This window comes from Panthera leo, chromosome D3, assembly GCF_018350215.1.
Source record: "Panthera leo isolate Ple1 chromosome D3, P.leo_Ple1_pat1.1, whole genome shotgun sequence".
NCBI classification, from domain to species: domain Eukaryota; kingdom Metazoa; phylum Chordata; class Mammalia; order Carnivora; family Felidae; genus Panthera; species Panthera leo.
In genome coordinates this window covers 8,458,507-8,478,076 of record NC_056690.1, presented here as the reverse complement: position 1 = coordinate 8,478,076, position 19,570 = coordinate 8,458,507, and the positions used below count along the sequence as shown (strand labels likewise).

Sequence of the window (19,570 nt, the reverse complement as noted above, 5' to 3'; positions counted from 1 at the left end):
GATAATGCAACAATGTGCTTTGAGTGAATGTTTGGCAGGACTTTAGATATATTAAGAATCACTTAAAGATATATAAAAGATATATGTATATCTTTTATATATGTGTATAAAGATAGATATATATAAAGATATATAAAAAAGAATCACTTAAAGAATGAAATGGGAGTCCCCAGAGTAACTGCAGTTCTGTCAAAAGTGAATCGGAAGAAGACCAACGCATCTGAGTGATATTTATGTTTTAATAAAATTAAAAATTATTCCAAATTGGATCACTTGCCTCAAATCTCAATTTTCCTTTGTAACCACCCTTCAATCATTCTTGTATTCAATGTTATTTTTTATATTATTTATGGTTTCTATTCAATTATTTCCTCTTTTATTCAACATGCAATTACAAACTCCCTACCATGTGCCAGGCTTTACATTGGATTCTAATAATACAATGGCAAATGATTCTTGCCCTTGAAATTTTAGCAAATAGAACTATTCATTCATTCTTTCATTCATTTACTGAAGTATCCACTGTGTGCGCATACATTCTGGGTATACAGCAACAAAGAACATAGGACCCTGAGATAATAAAATTACATTCTAGTGAGTGAAGGAAGAGCAAGAGCAAAGGTCCTGAAGCAGCTGTGAGCATGTATGGAGCCCAGCTAGTGAAGGGGACATGGCACCAAATGGGATGGAGAGGTACCCAGGGCTAGATTATGTATGGTATGGTATGTAATCTGGCATGGTATGTAATCTGTACGTGCATACACACATACAAACATATTGCACATATTGGGTGAGCTAACCTTTCCATTAGATTACAAACTCGCCGTTAAATTTAGTTATTTAACCTAAATAATTTCAGAAGAAGTGTGTTAATAGTCAAACTTTGGAGAAGGCTACTGTGCTGTTTTTATTAGGGTTGGGCTGAGAGCTTGATAGAAAAAGTAAAAGAACTGCCTTTCTTGCCAAGGGCTGTCCTTCTGAAGAGAAGAGGTAGCAGCCATAGAAGGAGAGAGGAGAGACCTCATCTTTGCAAGTCTTTGGCACTGCACCTCTTCTGGGCAACTCAAGCTAGAGGTCAGAAGACCTGCTCATACAGGTGGACCCTCAAGATAATTAAGATTTGGGGCAAAGAAGTTTGGGGCTTGGAATTTTTTTATTACCAAATTGGCAGAACCATTTGCAAAGTCTGAAACACTTCTATATAGCCATATCTACAGTGACCATTTTTGTATCGACATCACTATCTTCTCATTCAACCCCTAGTCTAATAAGGACAGTAACATCTCCCCGAATTTTCCTAAATAATATGCAAAATGGCTCTTATTTCCAGATTTCTGCCTCTTAACCCTTCCAATATATAAATTCTGGAGATGTCACTAGAGTAGTATTATGTGACCTGACTCTAGTTTCTTTTGGATTTTTCTTTTAAGGGATGGTGGCGTTATTTAAAACAATAGCCTTTAAAATACGTGGTTAAAACAGGGAGGAAACTTTCAAACAGCCCATCTGTAATTCTCAGTAAATGAATTTAGGTCCCGCGTCTGGGGAATCCTCAAACGTCCTGGATGGTAGGCAGTGAAATAAACAGAGACTACAACTCCCAGGAGACATTGTGTCCACTCCCTCTGCGCACGCTCGACCTCAAGGGCAGCCTGAGGCACGGGGCCCGAGAGGGCGTGGCTTGGGCCCGAGCCGCGAGCAGTAGGCGGGGCTATAGGCGTGGCCACGGGGGGGGCGGCGCTGCCGGCGCGGCCCGGAACACGCTAGTGGAGCGGAAGATGGCGGCGGCAGCGGTGGCTGCAGCCGGGACCCCAGTCGGGCTGAGGCGGAGGAGCCGCCGGCTCTGACCTCGCTCTGGCTCCGGTGCGCGCGGCGCAGCGTGTGCGAGGCCCCGCGCGTCGGGCAGGGGCGGCGCCGGCGGCTGTGCGCCGCCCTGAGGAGCGCTCCGGCAGCGGCGCTGCTGCGGCTGAAGAGAGAGCCGGCTCCGGGCCTCCGCGTCCTCCTGCTCCCCGGGCCCCCCGCCTCCTCGGGGGGGCGGCGGCGGCGATGTTCTCGGTCCTCTCGTACGGGCGGCTGGTGGCCCGCGCCGTCCTCGGCGGCCTCTCGCAGACCGACCCCAGGGCCGGTGGCGGCGGCGGCGGTGACTACGGGCTGGTGACGGCCGGCTGCGGCTTCGGCAAAGACTTCCGTAAGGGCCTTCTCAAGAAGGGCGCGTGCTACGGGGACGACGCGTGCTTCGTGGCCCGGCACCGCTCGGCAGACGTGCTCGGTGAGTCCCCGGCTCGGGTCCCCCCGTCTCAGCCCCGGATCCGCCTCCTGGGGACTTCCCTGCTCCGGGCTTTCCCCAGTTCTCCGGGCGGTGAGAGGAGCCCGAGAGCCAGTAGTAGCTGCAGGGAGGGAGCGCTTACTATGTGCCAGGCGCGATGCCAAGCGCTCCAAGGTGCGTTTTCCGTTGGAACAACCCCCATTTTAGAGATGAGGAAACTGAGCCGCAGAGCGGTCGAGCTCTGGGCTCAAGGTCACCCAGCCTGAGATGTGACCAGTTTGTCCGAGTCCAGAGCCGCACTGTTAGTCACTTGGCTCTGCTAGTCCCGACGACCTCGTCCCTTCCCCCGGAGACACCTGCAGACTCCTAACCTCGCTCTTGTTCCCTCCCTGCGTCCTCCCTCTGCGTGCCCCGGAGATCTCTGATTCTTCGCGTACTCCTGACGCCGCAGCCTGTCCCCGGACTGCGGGATCCAGAGCGGACTGTCGCGAGCCCCAGACAGCCCGGCCGCATTCTTTGACCGCCTCGATGGTGACCAGATCTCCATCCTTTTCGGAGTCTCGCAGGCGGTGGCGGTGGCGCTGGCGCTGGCCTGGTGAAAAAACACTCGCAGTACCTTCTCCCAAACTGATCTTGCCCGCTTGAGGTCACTTGGGGTGGAAGAGAATCTCCTTGACCCAAAATAGAATGGTCGAACCTTCTTCAAACTGCAGCCAAGAAAGCCTTGAGAAATTGGTTCAAGCCTTTTCAGGCCACAGGTGCTTCCGAAGGGCCTGTTCCAGTTACACCTTTGGGGACGGGAGACTAGCGTGAGAACTTACAGAAAGGGCTAGATATAATTCCCAAGCAATCAGAAAGTTTGTCATAACGTACGTCTTTGGAGACAATGTGTATGCTATAGAGTCGTATGCCATTGAATCTCCTTTAATGAGTAAAGCACTTCCTTTGAAATTGAAGGACATGCTGTCATTGAATTGGGTTCAAATGTCACTTTGGTTTCACTTCCCAGGTGAGATTGAGTTTTTGATTACTTTAAATTTCATATGCTGGGGCAGAGTTTGGCGTTGGAACAAATGGTCCTGTAACTTTTTATGACAATAATTATTTTTTAATTTGATCTCAGAATAACTGCTCATTATCTTTGTTTCTACTGCATGCAGTGTTTGTGAACGTGGTATAGAAAGGTTGTTCTCATTTTAATTTATGAATGACCCCATTACCTGGGTAGAAAAAATCGTTTAGTGTTTAGGCAACACTCTTGATGTTAACTGTAAGAGGGTGGGAGAGGATTCCTTAGGTGAAGGAGCTTGTAGATATCCTACAGCTCCACTTTGAAGTCGGCTTGACCCTGATTCCGTGTATTTTTTTTAAAGGGCTGTCAGGAGCTGTCTTTTTCCATTACATTTAGAAGCTTCATTTAATGAGCTTGTGACCTGTGCTGCTTTTTCAAATTGCACTCATAGTGCAACAGGATAGGTGACAATGAGCCACTGAGGTTCCCCCTTGTAAATCTATGTAGTGGCTTTTGTGAAATATTTGATTGATGATTAGGGGACATTTTAATGAGCCAAATCCCTGTACTTAAGCTTGATTTAAAATTTTTGAAAGGGGCACCTGGGTGTCTCAGTCAGTTGAGTGTCTGACTTCGGCTCAGATCACGATCTCGCGGTATGTGGGTTCAAGCCCCGCGTCGGGCTCTGTGCTGACAGCTCAGAGCCTGGAGCCTGTTTCGGATTCTGTGTCTCCCTCTCTCTCTGCCCCTCCCCCACTCATGCCCTGTCTCTGTGTGTGTGTGTGTGTGTGTGTGTGTGTGTGTGTGTGTGTGTGTGTGTGTGTATCTGTCAAAAATAAACAAACATTAAAAAAAAAATTTTTTTTTTGAAGGCTACTTTCTTAATGAAGTGGGGGTATTTCTAAGGATGGGGGAATTTTGGTCAAACCCATTTTGAAAGATAAACCTATCATCTTGGCAGGAACCCTGCCTAATTTGGTGCTGAGCCTTGCCAGGCTGGCTCTGTGATCTGTGATTTTGGGCAAGAGCCTCTCGACTCATTTTCCTCATCTAAACTAGAGGATGGACTACCACTAGAGAGTGGACTACGTGACCCTTAGGGACTTCTGACCATCAGATCATATTTTCTTTTTGTTTTGAAAAGACGGCACCCTTTGCTATTTTGCATCTGAAGTAACGGGCATTACTTCCTATCTTATTCACATGGGTACCTTCAGTATATTTCTTCTGTTTTATGTTTGGTGCTAAAGCAGTGGTTCTTAACTATCCTTGTTTCACAGTCTCAGGATTTTTGAGTGCCCAAGGGCTCTCTCTCCAGAAAAATGTGCATGGAGGCAAAATTTTGTACAGGCATTCAAGGACTTCACTAACCCCATGAAGTCCATCTGTGTATGACCTAGAGGTGCATGCACGGGGACCAGATTAGGAACTGCAGCTCTGTACCCCTTCCAAAAGGGAGGCTGCCAGGCATAACCAAACACGTGTTGCTTATGTCACCTAGGGGTGGTCTTTGGCCATTTTTGACAAAGAGCCATTTTAAGAGAGAGAGAGACTGAGTGTGTGTGTGTTTGGCGTACAAATCAGGGAAGACAGGTTCTCTTGGACTGTCCTGTTTTGGAGGAGCTCTTCCAGAGAGCCATCTTGGGAGCCACCGGAAACAACTGAGTTGGCCTCCTTTCTTTGGCTTCCACTTTGTGTGATGGTTACTTCTACTTTATTGACACCATCCCCTCACAGGCAGCTCTGGTTATCTCTGGCTGTGAGAGAGGCCAAGCATCTCAGCACATCTTTAGTAGTGCTTTTTCTCTAGAAGTTGGAGTTCTGAACTGAAATGTGTTAAAAGACTGTTGAATGATGTTATGTTGAACCTCAGTGCTTCAAACCTTCTAGTTCTACAGCTAATTCATTTTCTTTGGGTTGACACCATTTGTTGCTAAGTATATGTGCACCTCACTGTGGTCATTTAGAACTCCTTGACTGTTTGGAATAAAAGCTGTTTGTTTCTTTTTGTATTAGAAAGAGAAAACTGTTGTTTTTCTTTAATTTAGAATTGATCTGTTCTATTAGTCATGCAGTGACTAAAAGTACCTGGTGCATTACAACATTTTGTAGAGTCCCCACTGGATTTCGTTTAGGAAAAACCGACTATGGTGGGTGTGGTGAGACATAGGAACCACTCCTATCCCTTGGAAAATTGGCAAAGGTGCTTTCTCTTTATTAGGTCCAACAGGAGGAAATCAGTACCAGCAGGGGCTATACGTGCACTTTTCTTTTTTCTTCTTCCTTGTGGCTAATCCTGAGTTCTTTCATTACTCTATGTGGCATGGATGCCTAAGTACACAAAAATATGAGAGCTGCCTAGTGTGTAACTGCTAGGCCTCCCACAGCCCTAAGCTACTTAACAATAGAATCCAAGACTGTTGAGAGTTGTAAGACTTAGAAACCTTGGAGACCAGTGAGAAGATGGACGCCTACAGAGGGTCAAATGATTTTGCTTAGGTTACTCCACTAGTTAATAGCAGCACTAGGACTAGCACCCAGACTCCCCATTCCTGTCCTCTTTCCGTTGCATCACTAGTTAGATTTTCTTGAAAAGATAGGTGAATTCAAAACCAGTCTGTCTTTAGGTACCGTTTGTCCTTTTAATGCTTTTCTGCTTAAGGGTGTGTGTGTGTGTATTTACAACTTCTGCATTCACACTATGACTCATAATTAAAATGCAACAAAAACTCCTCTGCATACTAAAGCACAGTTAACTGAAACCACTTCTTTACAAATGGCAGCATGGTCTCTGCCATCTAAAATCTGACCTCTGAAAATTGAGTATTTGTAATGTAATTCTTAAAAAACTGCAGGATATTTATTTAAGCTAGACTTAACTTGAAACCTTAAAGAGAAATGAAAAAAATGTCATATTCTAGCCTTTAGGTATGATTTTGATCGTGGCCAGGATTTCTGAAGTGTTTTTGTAAGTAATGGCAGTCTTAAAAGTAGTTGTCTTTAAGGTGTAAGGATTATGTGAACAATATAAACATTAAAAGTGTATTTAGGAAGTGAATACACTAGGTAGAATTTTATGTTTTCCAACAGTCATGGTAATTTTAATGTATTTGGTTGAACTTCTGTACCCAAAAGTGAGTTATCCTTTTAATAGCAAAGTAGTCACCCTGGGAGAGTGTGTATGTATGCTAATTTAAGCCTTTGAAGAAGACCTCTTTGAAACTTGCCTCAGCTAAAATTTACGCTGTATCAGGAAACTAGTGTTATTACTATATAGTCATAATTTTCTGAAAGCCAAATTTTAGCCTGATCTACATCTTGACAGCAGACATGACCTTGGTTGAATTTTTAAAAATTGAGGTATAGAATTCATCTGCCATAACATTTGCCTTTTATAATTAAAAAATTTGGGGGTTACCTGGGTGGCTCAGTCAGTTAAGTATCCCACTCTTGGTTTTGGCTCAGGTTATGATCTCATGGTTTTTTGGGGTCGAGCCCCACATCAGGCTCTGTGCTGGCAGCTCGGAGCCTGCTTGGGATTCTCTCTCTCCCTCTCTCTCTCTCTGCCCCTCCCCTGCACATGCTGTCTCTGTCTCTCAAAAATAAATAAATAAAACTTAAAAAAAATTAGTACATTTAGTACTAAATTTAGTATTTAGTACATTCACAAGATTGTTCAGCTGCCACCACTGACTAGTTCCAGAACATGTTCATCCCCACACAAAAAAAAACCCCTGTGCATTAGCAGTCACTCCCCGTCTCCCCTCCCTCAACCCCTGGCAACAGAAAGTAGATTCTGACAATAGATTTGCCTATTCTGGACATCTCATATAAATGGAATCATACAAAATGTGGCCTTTTGTATCTAGCTTTTTTCACTTAGTATATTTTCAAAATCTGCTCACATTATAGTTTGTATCAGTGCTTCATTCCTTTTAATGGCTGAATAATATTCTGTTCTATGGAAGGACCCCGCATTTGTTTATCCATTCATCTATTAATGGACATTGGGTTGTTTCTACTTTTTAGCTGTTGTGAATAGTGCTGTTGTGACACATTCACGTACAGGCTTTTGTATGAACGTATATTTTTCATTCTCTTGGGTATATATCTAGAAATGGAATTATTGGGTCTTATTATAACTATAACTTTATGAGGAATATAGTTGTTTTTTATATAATTATTTTTACATACTTATAATTATCCAAGGGAAATTTTTTTTAAAAGGTAAAAATCAAATGTAAGTTCTAAGATTAATCAGTACTTTAAATATGCCTGATTTCATAATCTATGTACTTTCAAGAGAAAATTGTGGAATATTAAGGAAATATGAGAGTTGTGGGTTTAGTAAAAGAGCCTTCTAGGACCCATAGAAGCAACAGGGCTTAAGAAGTCACTGGCCAAAAAAGGAAAGAAAGAAAAAAAAGGCCATGCATTTGACTAGTTGCTGTCTGATTTTTCTGAGTGTTCTTTCATTGTGTAATAAATAAGATTACAGGGTTGCTGGGTAGAGGAATTTTGCTGTTTGTTTTTTAAACCCTTTCTCCCTGATATTTTTCTCATTTTGTTATACAGATATATTGTACTTTTCTTAAGATTCTTATAAGGCACATTATTTTTAAAGTCCTGTCCTCATTTGTTTTACTGTCAGAACTACTTTTCCTTTGTTCAGTCTTTAATCTAGAGATTTCTCAAGCTTAGTTTTAAATTTTCCTAACTCTCAGCTTCTCTCTCAATGTGTTAATCTTTTTAAAGGATTCTAGATGAATCTTTTTTATAGAGCAAGTAACTGAATTTTGAAAGCATGACTGTTTATACTTTTTAGAAAATACATTTTTTTTTAAAAGGTTTTAAATTGTAGCAGAAGGTAAGATGCATATGTTAGTTAGCTGGTTGTGGTGGGGTTTTTTCGGAGGGTGGAGGAGAAGGGGCTGGATCTAAGGAGGCTGTTCCCTGAACTTTAGCACTGCTTTATGAAACTGGGCAATACATAACCTGAATAGTAGCAACAGTATCCAAATGGAGTTTGTACTCATGTGTGACTCACGAAGCATTATATCCGGGCCACAGTATTTGACCTACAACCATGTCCTTTGAGTAAATGCTGATGTCAAGTTCAGGCTGAATGTCAAATGCATTTTATGTAAGTCCCGTGCCTTTTAGAGAGGCCTTACTTGGGGCTTTAGGTTCAGAATTTTCAGGAAAATGCTTTAGGAAAGTAAGTTAACAGTATTTTCTTTCTAAAGAAATTTGACTTTTTAGGGGCACCTGGGTGGCTCAGTTGGTTAAGCATCTGACTTCGGCTCAGGTCAGGATCTCACACTCTGTGGGTTCTAGCCCCACCTTGGGCTCTGCCCTGACAGTGCAGAGTCTGCTTAGGATTCTCAGTCTCTCAGTCTCTCTCTGTCTCTCTGTCTCTGTCTGTCTCTCTCTCTCTCTCTCTCTCTCTCTCTCTGCCCCTCCCCTGCTCGTGCTCTCTCAAAAATAAGTAAATAAACATTTTTTTTTAATTTGAAAAAAAAGAAATTAGACTTTTCAAACCAGAAGTTCTAGTTAGCTGAAAAACAGTGTGCGTTGTGAGTTTGCCTTTCAAAATTAGTGTTAACTTTTGATCTCATTTTAAGAAGTGATGCCCTGGATCCTAATTTTTGTCATTAGTAATAAAATTTAGTGATCTATTTTGTTTGGGAGTTGTCAAATATTTTAAAAATCTGGTATTTTTCTATTTCCTTGAGAGCTAAGTCATTTGTTTCCTATTATTAAACAATACACACAATTGACAGAATTGCATCATAAATCAAGACTTTTTACAAAAGCTGACTCATTGCAGAGGGCATTAGGCTGATAACATACTTAATCATTTAAACTTGAGTTGGCAAGTGGCACAGATCTTACAATTTAGTTTAAAATTTTGAAGAAGAAAAGATGTTCAGTTCTTTTGAATAAGATCCCAAACAGGATTTTGGATGGATTGTGGGGTGGGGTACAAAGCTTTTCCTTGAAGAGTGAAAACACTTCACTCAGTTTTTCCTAAGCATTTATTCAGTATCTTGACACAATATATGATTCATCAGTGCTTTATATGTAGTGCTTTAGATTTTACAGTGCATTTTTGTGTTTAACATTATTTAATCTTTTAACTAGAATAGCTGTTCTTATCTCCATTTAATCTGCATCTGTTTCCTCATCTGTGAAGTTGACTCCTCAATAAGGTCGTTAACAGCTGGTATCATAGCTGGGACTTGGGCCTAAGTTTCCTGCTTGGTTATCTGGTGCTTTTAAATAAATGCTTTTGTTTTGTGCTTTAAAAAGTAACCCATGTTCAGAAAAGCACAGTATAAAACACCTGTACATCATAATTCAGCTGTAGTCAGTGTGGCTTCCTCTAGCTTTTGTGTATGTACAACAATATATATATTATTAAATAAAATTGAGCTAACAGTAATGTTATTTTTTGTAATGTAAATTGAGCATATTTCCTTACATAATTGCATCACATTTTACTGCGTGCATAGTCCATAATTCATTTAACCAGTCATCTATTTTTCATTATTTAGATTATTGCCAGTTTTCTTTCATTTTTTAAAAGATTTTATTTATTAAGTTTTATTTATGTAAGTAATCTCTACACCCAATGTGAGGCTCAAACTCACACCCCAAAATCAAGAATCGCATGCTCTACTGACTGAGCCAGCCAGATGCCCCAATTGCCAATTTTCTGTTTTGAGTAACATTAGAATGAATGAATATCTGCATCTGAATATTTCCTTAGAATAAATTCCTTGAAGAGTTCTTGTGTCAAAGGCTACAAACAGTTGCAAGGCCTCTGATATGAATTTTAGCATAGGTCCCTTCAAAAAGGTTATAGTAATTTATCCTTTTTCAGTTGTTATGAAATTGCTCTCATTAGTAAGCTTATTATTGATCTTGAGTCTGTCACATTTAATTAACAATTTATAAATTTACCAGGTTCTTAAACAGTTGTTTTGTGGTGAATAAGTTTGGTGAATAGTTCTAGAATTGATTGAATTGTTGGTATGAATCCCACAGGCTACAAAATGACTGCAAAAACTTTGCCAGAGACTACAAAAGTGACTTACTACAAAGAATGCTTTCTGTTGAAAGACCCAGTACTATTTTGACTCAGGCCAATTCTAACACATTTTTGTACCGATTTTTCTTTTACTCATTAACAGACTATTTTGAAAAGAAAAGGAATTTCTTTTTGCGAGTCTGTGTGCCACTATGACTGTACATTTTGATCTTTCAAGGATGCTACCCAGCAAGTTTTTTGATTTATCAGAATTTGTCCATGCTGTCATTTGATGTCTATGAAAAAGATTAGCTGTGCTGAATGAAGCAAACAAAAAGTGCTTCTGTTTTCACATCAATGTTTGGATAGCAGTTTAGGATAAGAAAATAGAGGTGAGCTATTTGCATAAGAGCTAGAAAACTGTTCCTGGTCTTTAAGTCAACCACTAATTGGTAATATGGTCATTAATGTTTCTATGAAATGAGGAACTCTAAACAAAGATGTCTTATGCATACATTGTTTTTAAAAATTCACTTAGTTCTTGAGCATCAACTTTGATCTTATTGCTTTTCTTGTTCATGTATGCTAAAGTCACTCAACAGTTAGTGGTCTTTGGATAACAAAGTGTGTTTTGTGAATACATTCCATGTATACATATAAATTTCTTTACAGATCAGATGAATTCAGTGAAGTAAATTAATACTAATCGATAACCCTCTTTTATTCTTTTTTTTTTTTCTTCTTTTATCAGAGTTTCAAATTGAAAAATGTTTGGCCTGACATTTTGTTAGGCTTAATTAGACTTTTGTCAGGTAGTAACACTTAAAGAAGAAACATTTCCAACATTTTTAAGTGGTTAAAACTAAAGTAAAAGGACATGGGGCAGTATTCTTACCCTCTGAATCATTATTGCAACGTCTCTGAAAACATACATGTGATGGTGTAATAAAGAAGAAAGGAAAATTTGGGAAGGTTAAAATGGAGCCTTTGCTTCAAAACTAGCTCATGCAATAAATGTAATGTATGTGAAAAAGAAAGCATAGCTGTATGTTAACCTTTATTTTATAGTTTCTAAATCAGGTTCCCTTTTCTTGCAGTGTGATTTAGAATCCCAGAATCTTAGTTCTTAAAGGAACTCGAGAGAATTTGTCCTTCCTGTCGCTTATTTCACAGATAAGAAAAGTAAAGCTTAGACAAGTGATTTGGCCAGTTTCCTACAGCAGGTTAGTGGCAAAGAAAGCTGGGAGTGGTGTTCTCTCCTGACTCCCTTTTAGGATTCTTTCCATCAAACTTTCTTATAATGGTCTGTGACGGGAGCATCCTGTAGCTAGCACAACACCTTGTGCAACTCTACGATAAAATATTGGGTACGTTCTCTTTTTGGAGTTCTCAGATGAAAGTTTGTATACCAGAGTGTTGGTATTGTAACTTTTCAGTACAGTCACTTGAATTCATTGTTTACAGGTTGCTTCCTTGGTGGAGAAGACCAAGAACAAAACAGACTTCAGCCTGGAAGTTTCATAGTGGGGCAGGGAAGGCCACAGGAACAGGATAAAGAATACACATCAGGTGTTATGGAAGCCTGGAGTCAGGCCTCGAGAGATGGGTTTTCAGTAAATGGAGGCAAATGAGAAAAATGGTGAAGCTCTCCAGATTGAGGGATCAGCAGAGACACTGGAGATTCTCTGAACTACAGCTGTTTTGTGGCTAAAGAGTAATTTGGGCCAGCTGGGTGGGTTTGGGAGGGTGGTTGAGAATTGTTAGAAAATAGGTTGAGACCAAACTGTGGAAGGTCACAATTGCTGCGTTAAGTAATTGGGTGTTTCATTTTTGTTGTTGTTAGGAGGCTATAGAAAATGTTTTCACTTTTGTTTTGAGTTTGGTTTGGTCATTTTTGAAGAGGTACCACATTCAAATGGTACAAAATTCAAAAGATACTATAAATTTAAAAAGGTGCAGAGTAAAATGTCTCTCTTGGTTCTTCTAGCTGCAAAGTTCCTCTCCCAGAAGGAACTAATGTTACCGGTTTCTTATGTATCCTTCTAGAGAATGTTTTTACATATACAAGTAAAAAAGTGTATATACATGGAAGGTATTTGACTAGAAGAATAACATGGACATAGTAAGCTTGTAAAAAGCAAAAAAGAAAGAAACGAAAATGATACAGAGAGTGTAATGGGAGAACAGGAAGCAAAAGACCAGTTAGGAAGCTACTGAAATAGTGTGTTAGAAAAGGCTTTAACTAGGGCAGTGGAAAGTAGTTGGGCTTCAGACTCATTGCAGACATAGAACCAATAGTCCTTAGTGATAATTGGACAAAGAGGATGAAAGAGAAAAGAGGAATTGAAGTTGATTTTGAGGTTTTGCATCTGGAAGCTTCCTTAAGGTTTCTAGCCTACAAGTGTGGGTGGGTTGGGCTGCAAGAGAAGGAAATGCAAGAGAAGGATCAAATTTGGGAATGGGAAACAGGGAATTGCTTGTTGGGAGAGGCATTTCAGAGGTGGAATCATCTGGCTCATAGAATGTTTAAGTCCAGCTGGCCTTAACTAAGTTCTGAGTGCTCCAGTAGTGATTCTCATGAGAATCACCTGGGCAGTTGGTTCGCCATACTTTGCTAGGATGTCCAGGTCCATCCTGGGCATACTGACTCAGGAGGTGGGACTTGGATTCCACAGGTAATGTCATTGTGCAGCAAGAATTGAGAACTGTTATGCCAGCTACTAGGCCAGCACCCAGAGGTGAAAAGGATGGTTGGTTAGCAGTGTGAAAGAGACTCCGCCCTGAAAGGGAGTCACAATGTAAAGAGAAAGGAGACAGGAAAGTTGTGATAGAGGTGCTGTGATTATTGTAGTGACTGAAAGGAATGGTTTAGGCCAATTGACGTATCACCAGTTGTTATGTAAGATTTTCCATTTAAAATAAGGAATATCTAAATCTGAACCCTGGCACCTAGCAGACAGCAGGCACTGAAGAGATATTTGTTCACTAAGGTTATTTCAGAATCACTTCTGAAAAAGGAAAACTAATTTCTTCAAAGTGTAGGTTGATCTGTTTTTCCTTGTATATTTTGTAGAGACGTATATGTTTGTTCCTTAATTCCTGTTAAATGTTTAATGAGATACTGAATGGTGGTGGATGTGTGATGGGAAAAGTTGAATGGACTCCATTCATCTTTTATATATTACCTGTGAGTGGGAATTGTCTTTTGGTTGTGACCACAGAACAGTGTTTGTAAACTACAAACACTGATCAAAGATTGCTTGATATAGACTGTTCTGTATGCTGTTATTTGGTCTTAGAGAGGCATAAGTCTCTCTTACTGCATGTCGACTATGAGCTGAGCACCCATTTACAGGTGAAGATGCTAAGGCTCAAAGAGCTATCCAAGGGACACCCTTGGATACACATTACCCTGGTCCTGGAGCTGCGGTTTGAACCCAGATCTGACTCCAAAGCCTGTGCCCTTGCCTAGTGTATATACACTGCTTTTCAAGTCAGAAATGATCATTTAAAACTTTGTTTTACTAAGGTGATCTTTGCTGAGTCTGAATACTACCTTGACATTAGCTATTCCTAGGCTAATAGTTGAGCAAAGCCCCTTCATTAAAGCAAATAAAGGCCTCAGTTGAACTAACTAGTTCAGTGGGCCTCAAGGACTTTGGTGGTTTCAGGCCAGTCCTTTCCTTCAGGAGACCTCCTTTATAGGCCTGAACTCCTGCAGTGAATTGTTTGGGCTGATTGCTGGTCAGAGGTTCCTGGCTGGAATGTAATAAATAGGCATTTACCTGGAGGTCAGGTTTCTCAGCTCTTAAGAGTTCTACCCTCACCTTTATTACTGCACTTTATCCATATTAGTCAGAATCTTAAGGAACTGCCCAAATTGCCTCTCTTGTCAACCTCCTCCCCCATGACTCATGTTTTCATCCTTCAAGGCACGGATCAGGCACTTCTCTTCTCCATGAATACTTTCTTGATTCCTTCAGCTAGATGTAATCTGATCTTTACTTTAGTTTTTATTGGTGCATGTTTATTTTGTTAGAGCCATTTATCATAAACCTCTCCAAACCCTTCTTCCCTGCCACAGTCACTACCACTTGATTTTAGGCTCCCTGGGCAGGAAATCTTTTATTATATGTAAATCCCTTTAGCTCCCTTTCACTACAATGTCATGCATATAGAAAATGTTCAGTAAACTGTGTTGAATAACTTTAATATTGAATGTAAGTGTAAAATATAGTTCTGACTGGATTTATATAGGTTTTGTAATCCCTCCCATAAAGGTAACATATATACTCATTACTGAAAAATGGGAATATCGTGGAAAATGGAAAGAAGAAAAAACAATTATTGGTCCTACCACTCAAATATCATTACTTAGTGAAACAGTGTGTAGGAAAAAAAATTAATTAGTGTTTAGAAATTAAGGGACAGTTCTCCACTTGGCAGGCTTATTCAGAGAAATTATGTTCTCATTTTTTAAAAAAAGATTGTTTGTGCCAGGGCTACATGTGACTCTTGACCTCTCCCAGAGGGTGGTATTTTAGTAAAGGCCAGCTCTTATTTTTATAGATGGGTGAGAAAAGCAGGGAGGTAAATAAGTATCCTCTTTGGGGTTAGGTCAAGGATATATAGCTTAATTGTCATAAATATTATGTTAATCTTTAAGACCAGAATTCTAGATCTAATCTTATAAATTACAAGCAAAAGGAAAAATTCTTTTTTAGCCTAAAGGGCCAGTACAAGTAGGTACACATCAGATAACTAACTAGGCTTTAATTGCTGTTGTTTTCTTATTTAAACATTAAATCATTAGGTGTTATATAACATTTTCTAATATTTAGAAACAGAAGTCTTGGCTTTAATAGAAGCCCTTAATTCTATAACACACTAAGGGCTCTGCCCATACACTTCACAGTTCACAATAAGTGTGAGCCCATGATTTGCCTGTTGCTTCCTTCGGTTCGGAAAGCACTGCTAACAGCATTTAGCATTTGAGGAAGATACCGTTGCAGCTCAGAAAGGAGTGAAGTGACCTTTTCTGTGACTTCACCTTCAACTCTTCAGTTTGATGAGAAGGTAGTGATTCATACCGAAGTCTATAAGATACCAAGTTCCCCAAGTCACGCTGAGCCAGACATTCCACATTAAGTGTTGGTATTTAAACAGAAGAGCTAAAGTTAGAGGAAGAACATTTTAATTTTAATTTTATTTTATTTTGCCTTCACAGTATCATTTCCTAATCCTTTTAGCATTTTTCACTACTTTTTTAAGGCAAAGCAACTGCCCAGAGTTGTCTGGAAATTACCATCTCTAGATAATGAAGTATTCTGGGCAGTAGGGGTGAGTGTGTGTGTGTGTGTGTGTGTGTGTGTGTACATTTTAATTTGATTAATCACGAAGTAATTTTGTGTTTACTAAGCTAGTAAGAAATAGCAGCTATATTGTTCAGAATTCTAAAACATAAAATGGACCATTCTGCTTTGGATCCTTATTTAAGTGCCTCAGACAGTTCCCTTTCTTTAGCAGAATTTGAGTTTTGTTTATAGGTTCCACTTTCACACATTTTACCACAGAGTTGAACTTTTCTTCCCTTCCATTCTTTCAGCTTCATGGCCTCAGCTCTGAGTTTGCTGTTCTGCTTAGAGATCTTGAATTCTTGACGTAGATTTTTCTCCGGAGAATCAGAAGAAGCAGGTTTTGTTGTGATTAATGAAGAATGGTTGCTTTGGGGAAACTTTTTGCAAAGGGAATATATCACTTGCTTGTTAAAGCAGAAAGAACATCATAATCTATATAATTTCACCTCTAGAGAACTGAAGGACTGTTAGTCAAAGCAAATTGTACTTTTCTGAATAACTCAACTGTTGAATTTTTTTTTTTTCAGTAATTCTGCTTTTTATTCCCTTTGGGATAATTATTTGCAGATACAACATTTCACAGTCCTGAATCACAGGGGAGTGTTCTTAATGCCCAAATAGTTGAGGCTTCAGCAATGTTGATACAAATAAGATCTATTCTATTTGATAGAAATTGAGTTTATACTCTGATCTCATTTTTCTTTAGTTATAATGCTTCATGTTGTGATGTCTCTAGACAAATAAGATTAGCTCGGAAAACGCTAGATGATAGTATTTGAAAAAGAACCTTTTCATCTGAAAAGGAGCTGGCCATAGCACTGCAATAAATACTGCCTAGCCAGGGCTTCATTAGATGAATACTTGCTGCAGAAAGTGTAAAAACAGATATCCTGATCCCTCCTTATTCAACTCTTGTGATCCAGCCAGAATCTTACTCAGTTTCTCTTCTGGAGTTTCAATTCACTATCAAGTACCCATCTTAGTAGATAGGAGATGTGTTTCACTGATGGAAAAACAATCCCTGTCGAACTGTCTTGCTTCACTAGAGTGTAAGGCTCAATGTAAAATGCCTCAAGATCATCAAAAATGCAAAGAATAAAGCTATTACCTTTGGGTACTAGATAATATCTGAAATTCTGCCAGAGTCTATTTTTAGATAAAATTGTCAAATCTTTTTTCACTGATACTTACATAAAAATTGAAATTTAGAATTTATTCTCTAGGCGTCACTTTCTTCTGGAAAATGTTTGCTTTGTAACTAATTGCATGTCAGTCTGAAGGTGAGTGTAGTAGGAAGGGCTTAAGAATGGCAACCTCATGCTTATGGCTGATAATGGACCATACTAGAGAGACACAGACTAATGTTGGCTTAGTTCAGAGTCTTTTTCAAGGTGAGCCTTTTGCAGCTAGGTGACCATAAGTAATTGGAAAGATAGGATTGTTAAGCTTCCACAATTTCAGCTTACAAAATCTTTTCTCCTTCAACTTTTGGCCTAGAACAAAGCTATTAAGTAAAAATTCAAGTTTAATAAAAAGCCAAATGATTTTTTTAAAGTACTCAAAATTTTGTTTTTATATGATTATAAGTAAGGAAAAGACAAAAATGTGTTAATAAATGAAAATTGGCTGTTACTTTTAAGAATTTTCTTTTTATAGAAAGATGCACTTAAATGATGGGAAACACACCAGAATTATCCTATCTTCTTTTCTCTTAACTCTTCACTTTAGAAAAACAGTCTACAGGAAACTTACCAAAATATTATGTGGAAAATTATAATCATCATAAATATTTTCTGGTTGATTATCTTCCACTTTACAAAACTGGCATTTCCACGTAAATAGTACACCTAAGTGAATTTTCTGTGTTCTGTAGTCTCCTCTCAGCCTTTTGCTTGGCTATTTCAGATATGTAACCATTATCTTACTCTAATAATGGTTTTAATTGGATTTGGGGGTCAAAGGAAACACTTAAGCTAGATGTATGCTGACAGAATGTTATTAATGGAGACATAAGATGATTATAGTGAATTAAAGGAAATAGCTTCTATATTCAGTGTAAACTCTCCGGTGGCATTCAAAGCATTCCCAGTCATTAATTCAGGCCTACCTTTTCAGCTTCACCTCTTTTCACCTCTAAAGCAATTATATCATTTTGCCAAACTGGACTATTTCCTTAAACTTTAATCAGTTGTAAAAAACTTAATCAGTTATCATATCTGTGATTGTAATTTGATGCCTGGAGTAAAATGCAATTCACAAATGAGCTATTTGACCAGGAATTCTCATTCCTAAGGTCCCCACTTGACTCCTTGAACTTACTACTCTCTGTGTTCTCCCTGAGCATCTAATCCACCCCTAATGGCGTTACTTCCCAATCTTTGTCAAAGATGTGGCTCTGATTACCTCCCCAGCTGCAGACTTACAGTTCCTGACTTTTCATACATAACATTTCCTTAAAAATGTCCTCCTGGTGCCTAAAACTCAGCATACCCAAGACAATTCAATATTTTCTAGAGGCATTTCCACTCCTTTCCCAACTGGAGAGTCATCTAATCAATACTCATTCCTGAAATCCAGAAACCTGTTGACATAAAATACGTTGATATCAAGTCCAGGTGTCTTTCTGTATTCATTCCTTTGTATTTCTAGTGAGTATTCTATTTTTCTCGTTACGTCTAAACTAAAATCTTGCAGCTGATGCCTGACCTCCATCCTCTTCCCAACCCATTCTCTCCACTGCTATCAGTATTATTCTTCTAAAATATAGATTAGAAAAAAAAATATATATATAGATTAGATTATATCACTTTTACCCAGGAAACTTGATGACTTTATTGTCTATAGCAGTGCTATATATACTGTAAACTACATAATGTAATCTTAAATTTTGTAGTAGCCACATTTAAAAGAGTAAAAATGAAACAGATGCAGTTAATTTCAATTAATATATTTTATTTAACCCACAATATCTAAAACATTTCAACCTATTCAGTATAAAACTATCACTGAAGTATTTTATAGTTTTTTTGTACTACATTTTTGGAATCCAGTGTTATTTTACATTTAACAGCACATCTCAATTCAAACTAGCCACATTTCAAACTCAGTAGCCACATGTATCTAATAGCTCCCGTATCAGTTCAAGTCTATAGCGTAAAGTTTAAAGTTCTTGGATCACAACTCTGAGCCCACAACTTCAGCTCCTGCCCTGCATTTTTCAACTTAACTTCTCAGCACCCAAACCCCAGCCACACCTAATTGTCTACCATTCTTTTCCTGTTATTACTTTCCTTTGCCTGTGGAAGTGACTTACCTTCCAGGGCCTAATCTGAATGTTATAAGCGAAGGCTTGCTCCATTCCCACAGGGCACCATGAGCATTAACCATTTGTTCTTGACCCTCCTATAGCAGCATCTGTGGGAGCTGTGTGTCTAGTTCCTGTGTGAGTAGTTGCTGCCCACTAAGAATGTGAACTGCTTTCTCATAGGTAGGATGTGTCTCCCTCAGCCCCGCTTCTAGTATTTGCTGTGGTCTCCCTTTGCTCTTAGGTATGTTCTTATTTGCCGTTTCATATCTTTGGGATCTTAAGCAATTTCTCCTTTAACAGTTGTTTTCGTTACCTTTGAAATGTATTCTGAGTGAAATTTCTCTTTATATCTGGATTAATTCCACTGTTTAAAAGGTGTTATTCCTTTGTGGATGGAAGCTTTTGCTTGTGCATGAGAGGAAATACTCATTTCCTTGTAGAAATAATTGCCTAATATGAATTAAACTAGGTTTCAAATATACATGTGGTAGGTTATTCTGGTTTTAGCCTGATTCTAATCCCAAATATGACTCTTCCTATTACATAACTTGTTCTTTGTGAGTAAATTATTTATGTATACTAAGGCGTTTTTTTC

The 19,570-nt window shown here is 39.3% G+C and overlaps 1 protein-coding gene across 2 annotated transcripts in view; it reads left to right on the top strand.

The window, feature by feature from the left end:
- Positions 1-1,750: 1,750 nt before the first annotated feature.
- Positions 1,751-19,570, top strand: part of PPTC7 (protein phosphatase targeting COQ7) — a 34,795-nt gene continuing 16,975 nt past the window's right edge. The window contains exon 1 of one of the 2 annotated variants that reach the window (XR_006195178.1): positions 1,751-2,269. Coding sequence is in view for 1 of the 2 variants with exons in the window: in XM_042910241.1 (XP_042766175.1) it covers positions 2,047-2,269 (223 nt within the window). In the remaining variant the exon portion in view is untranslated. The remainder of the gene's footprint in view (positions 2,270-19,570) is intronic. The other variant, XM_042910241.1, reaches the window with a different exon arrangement.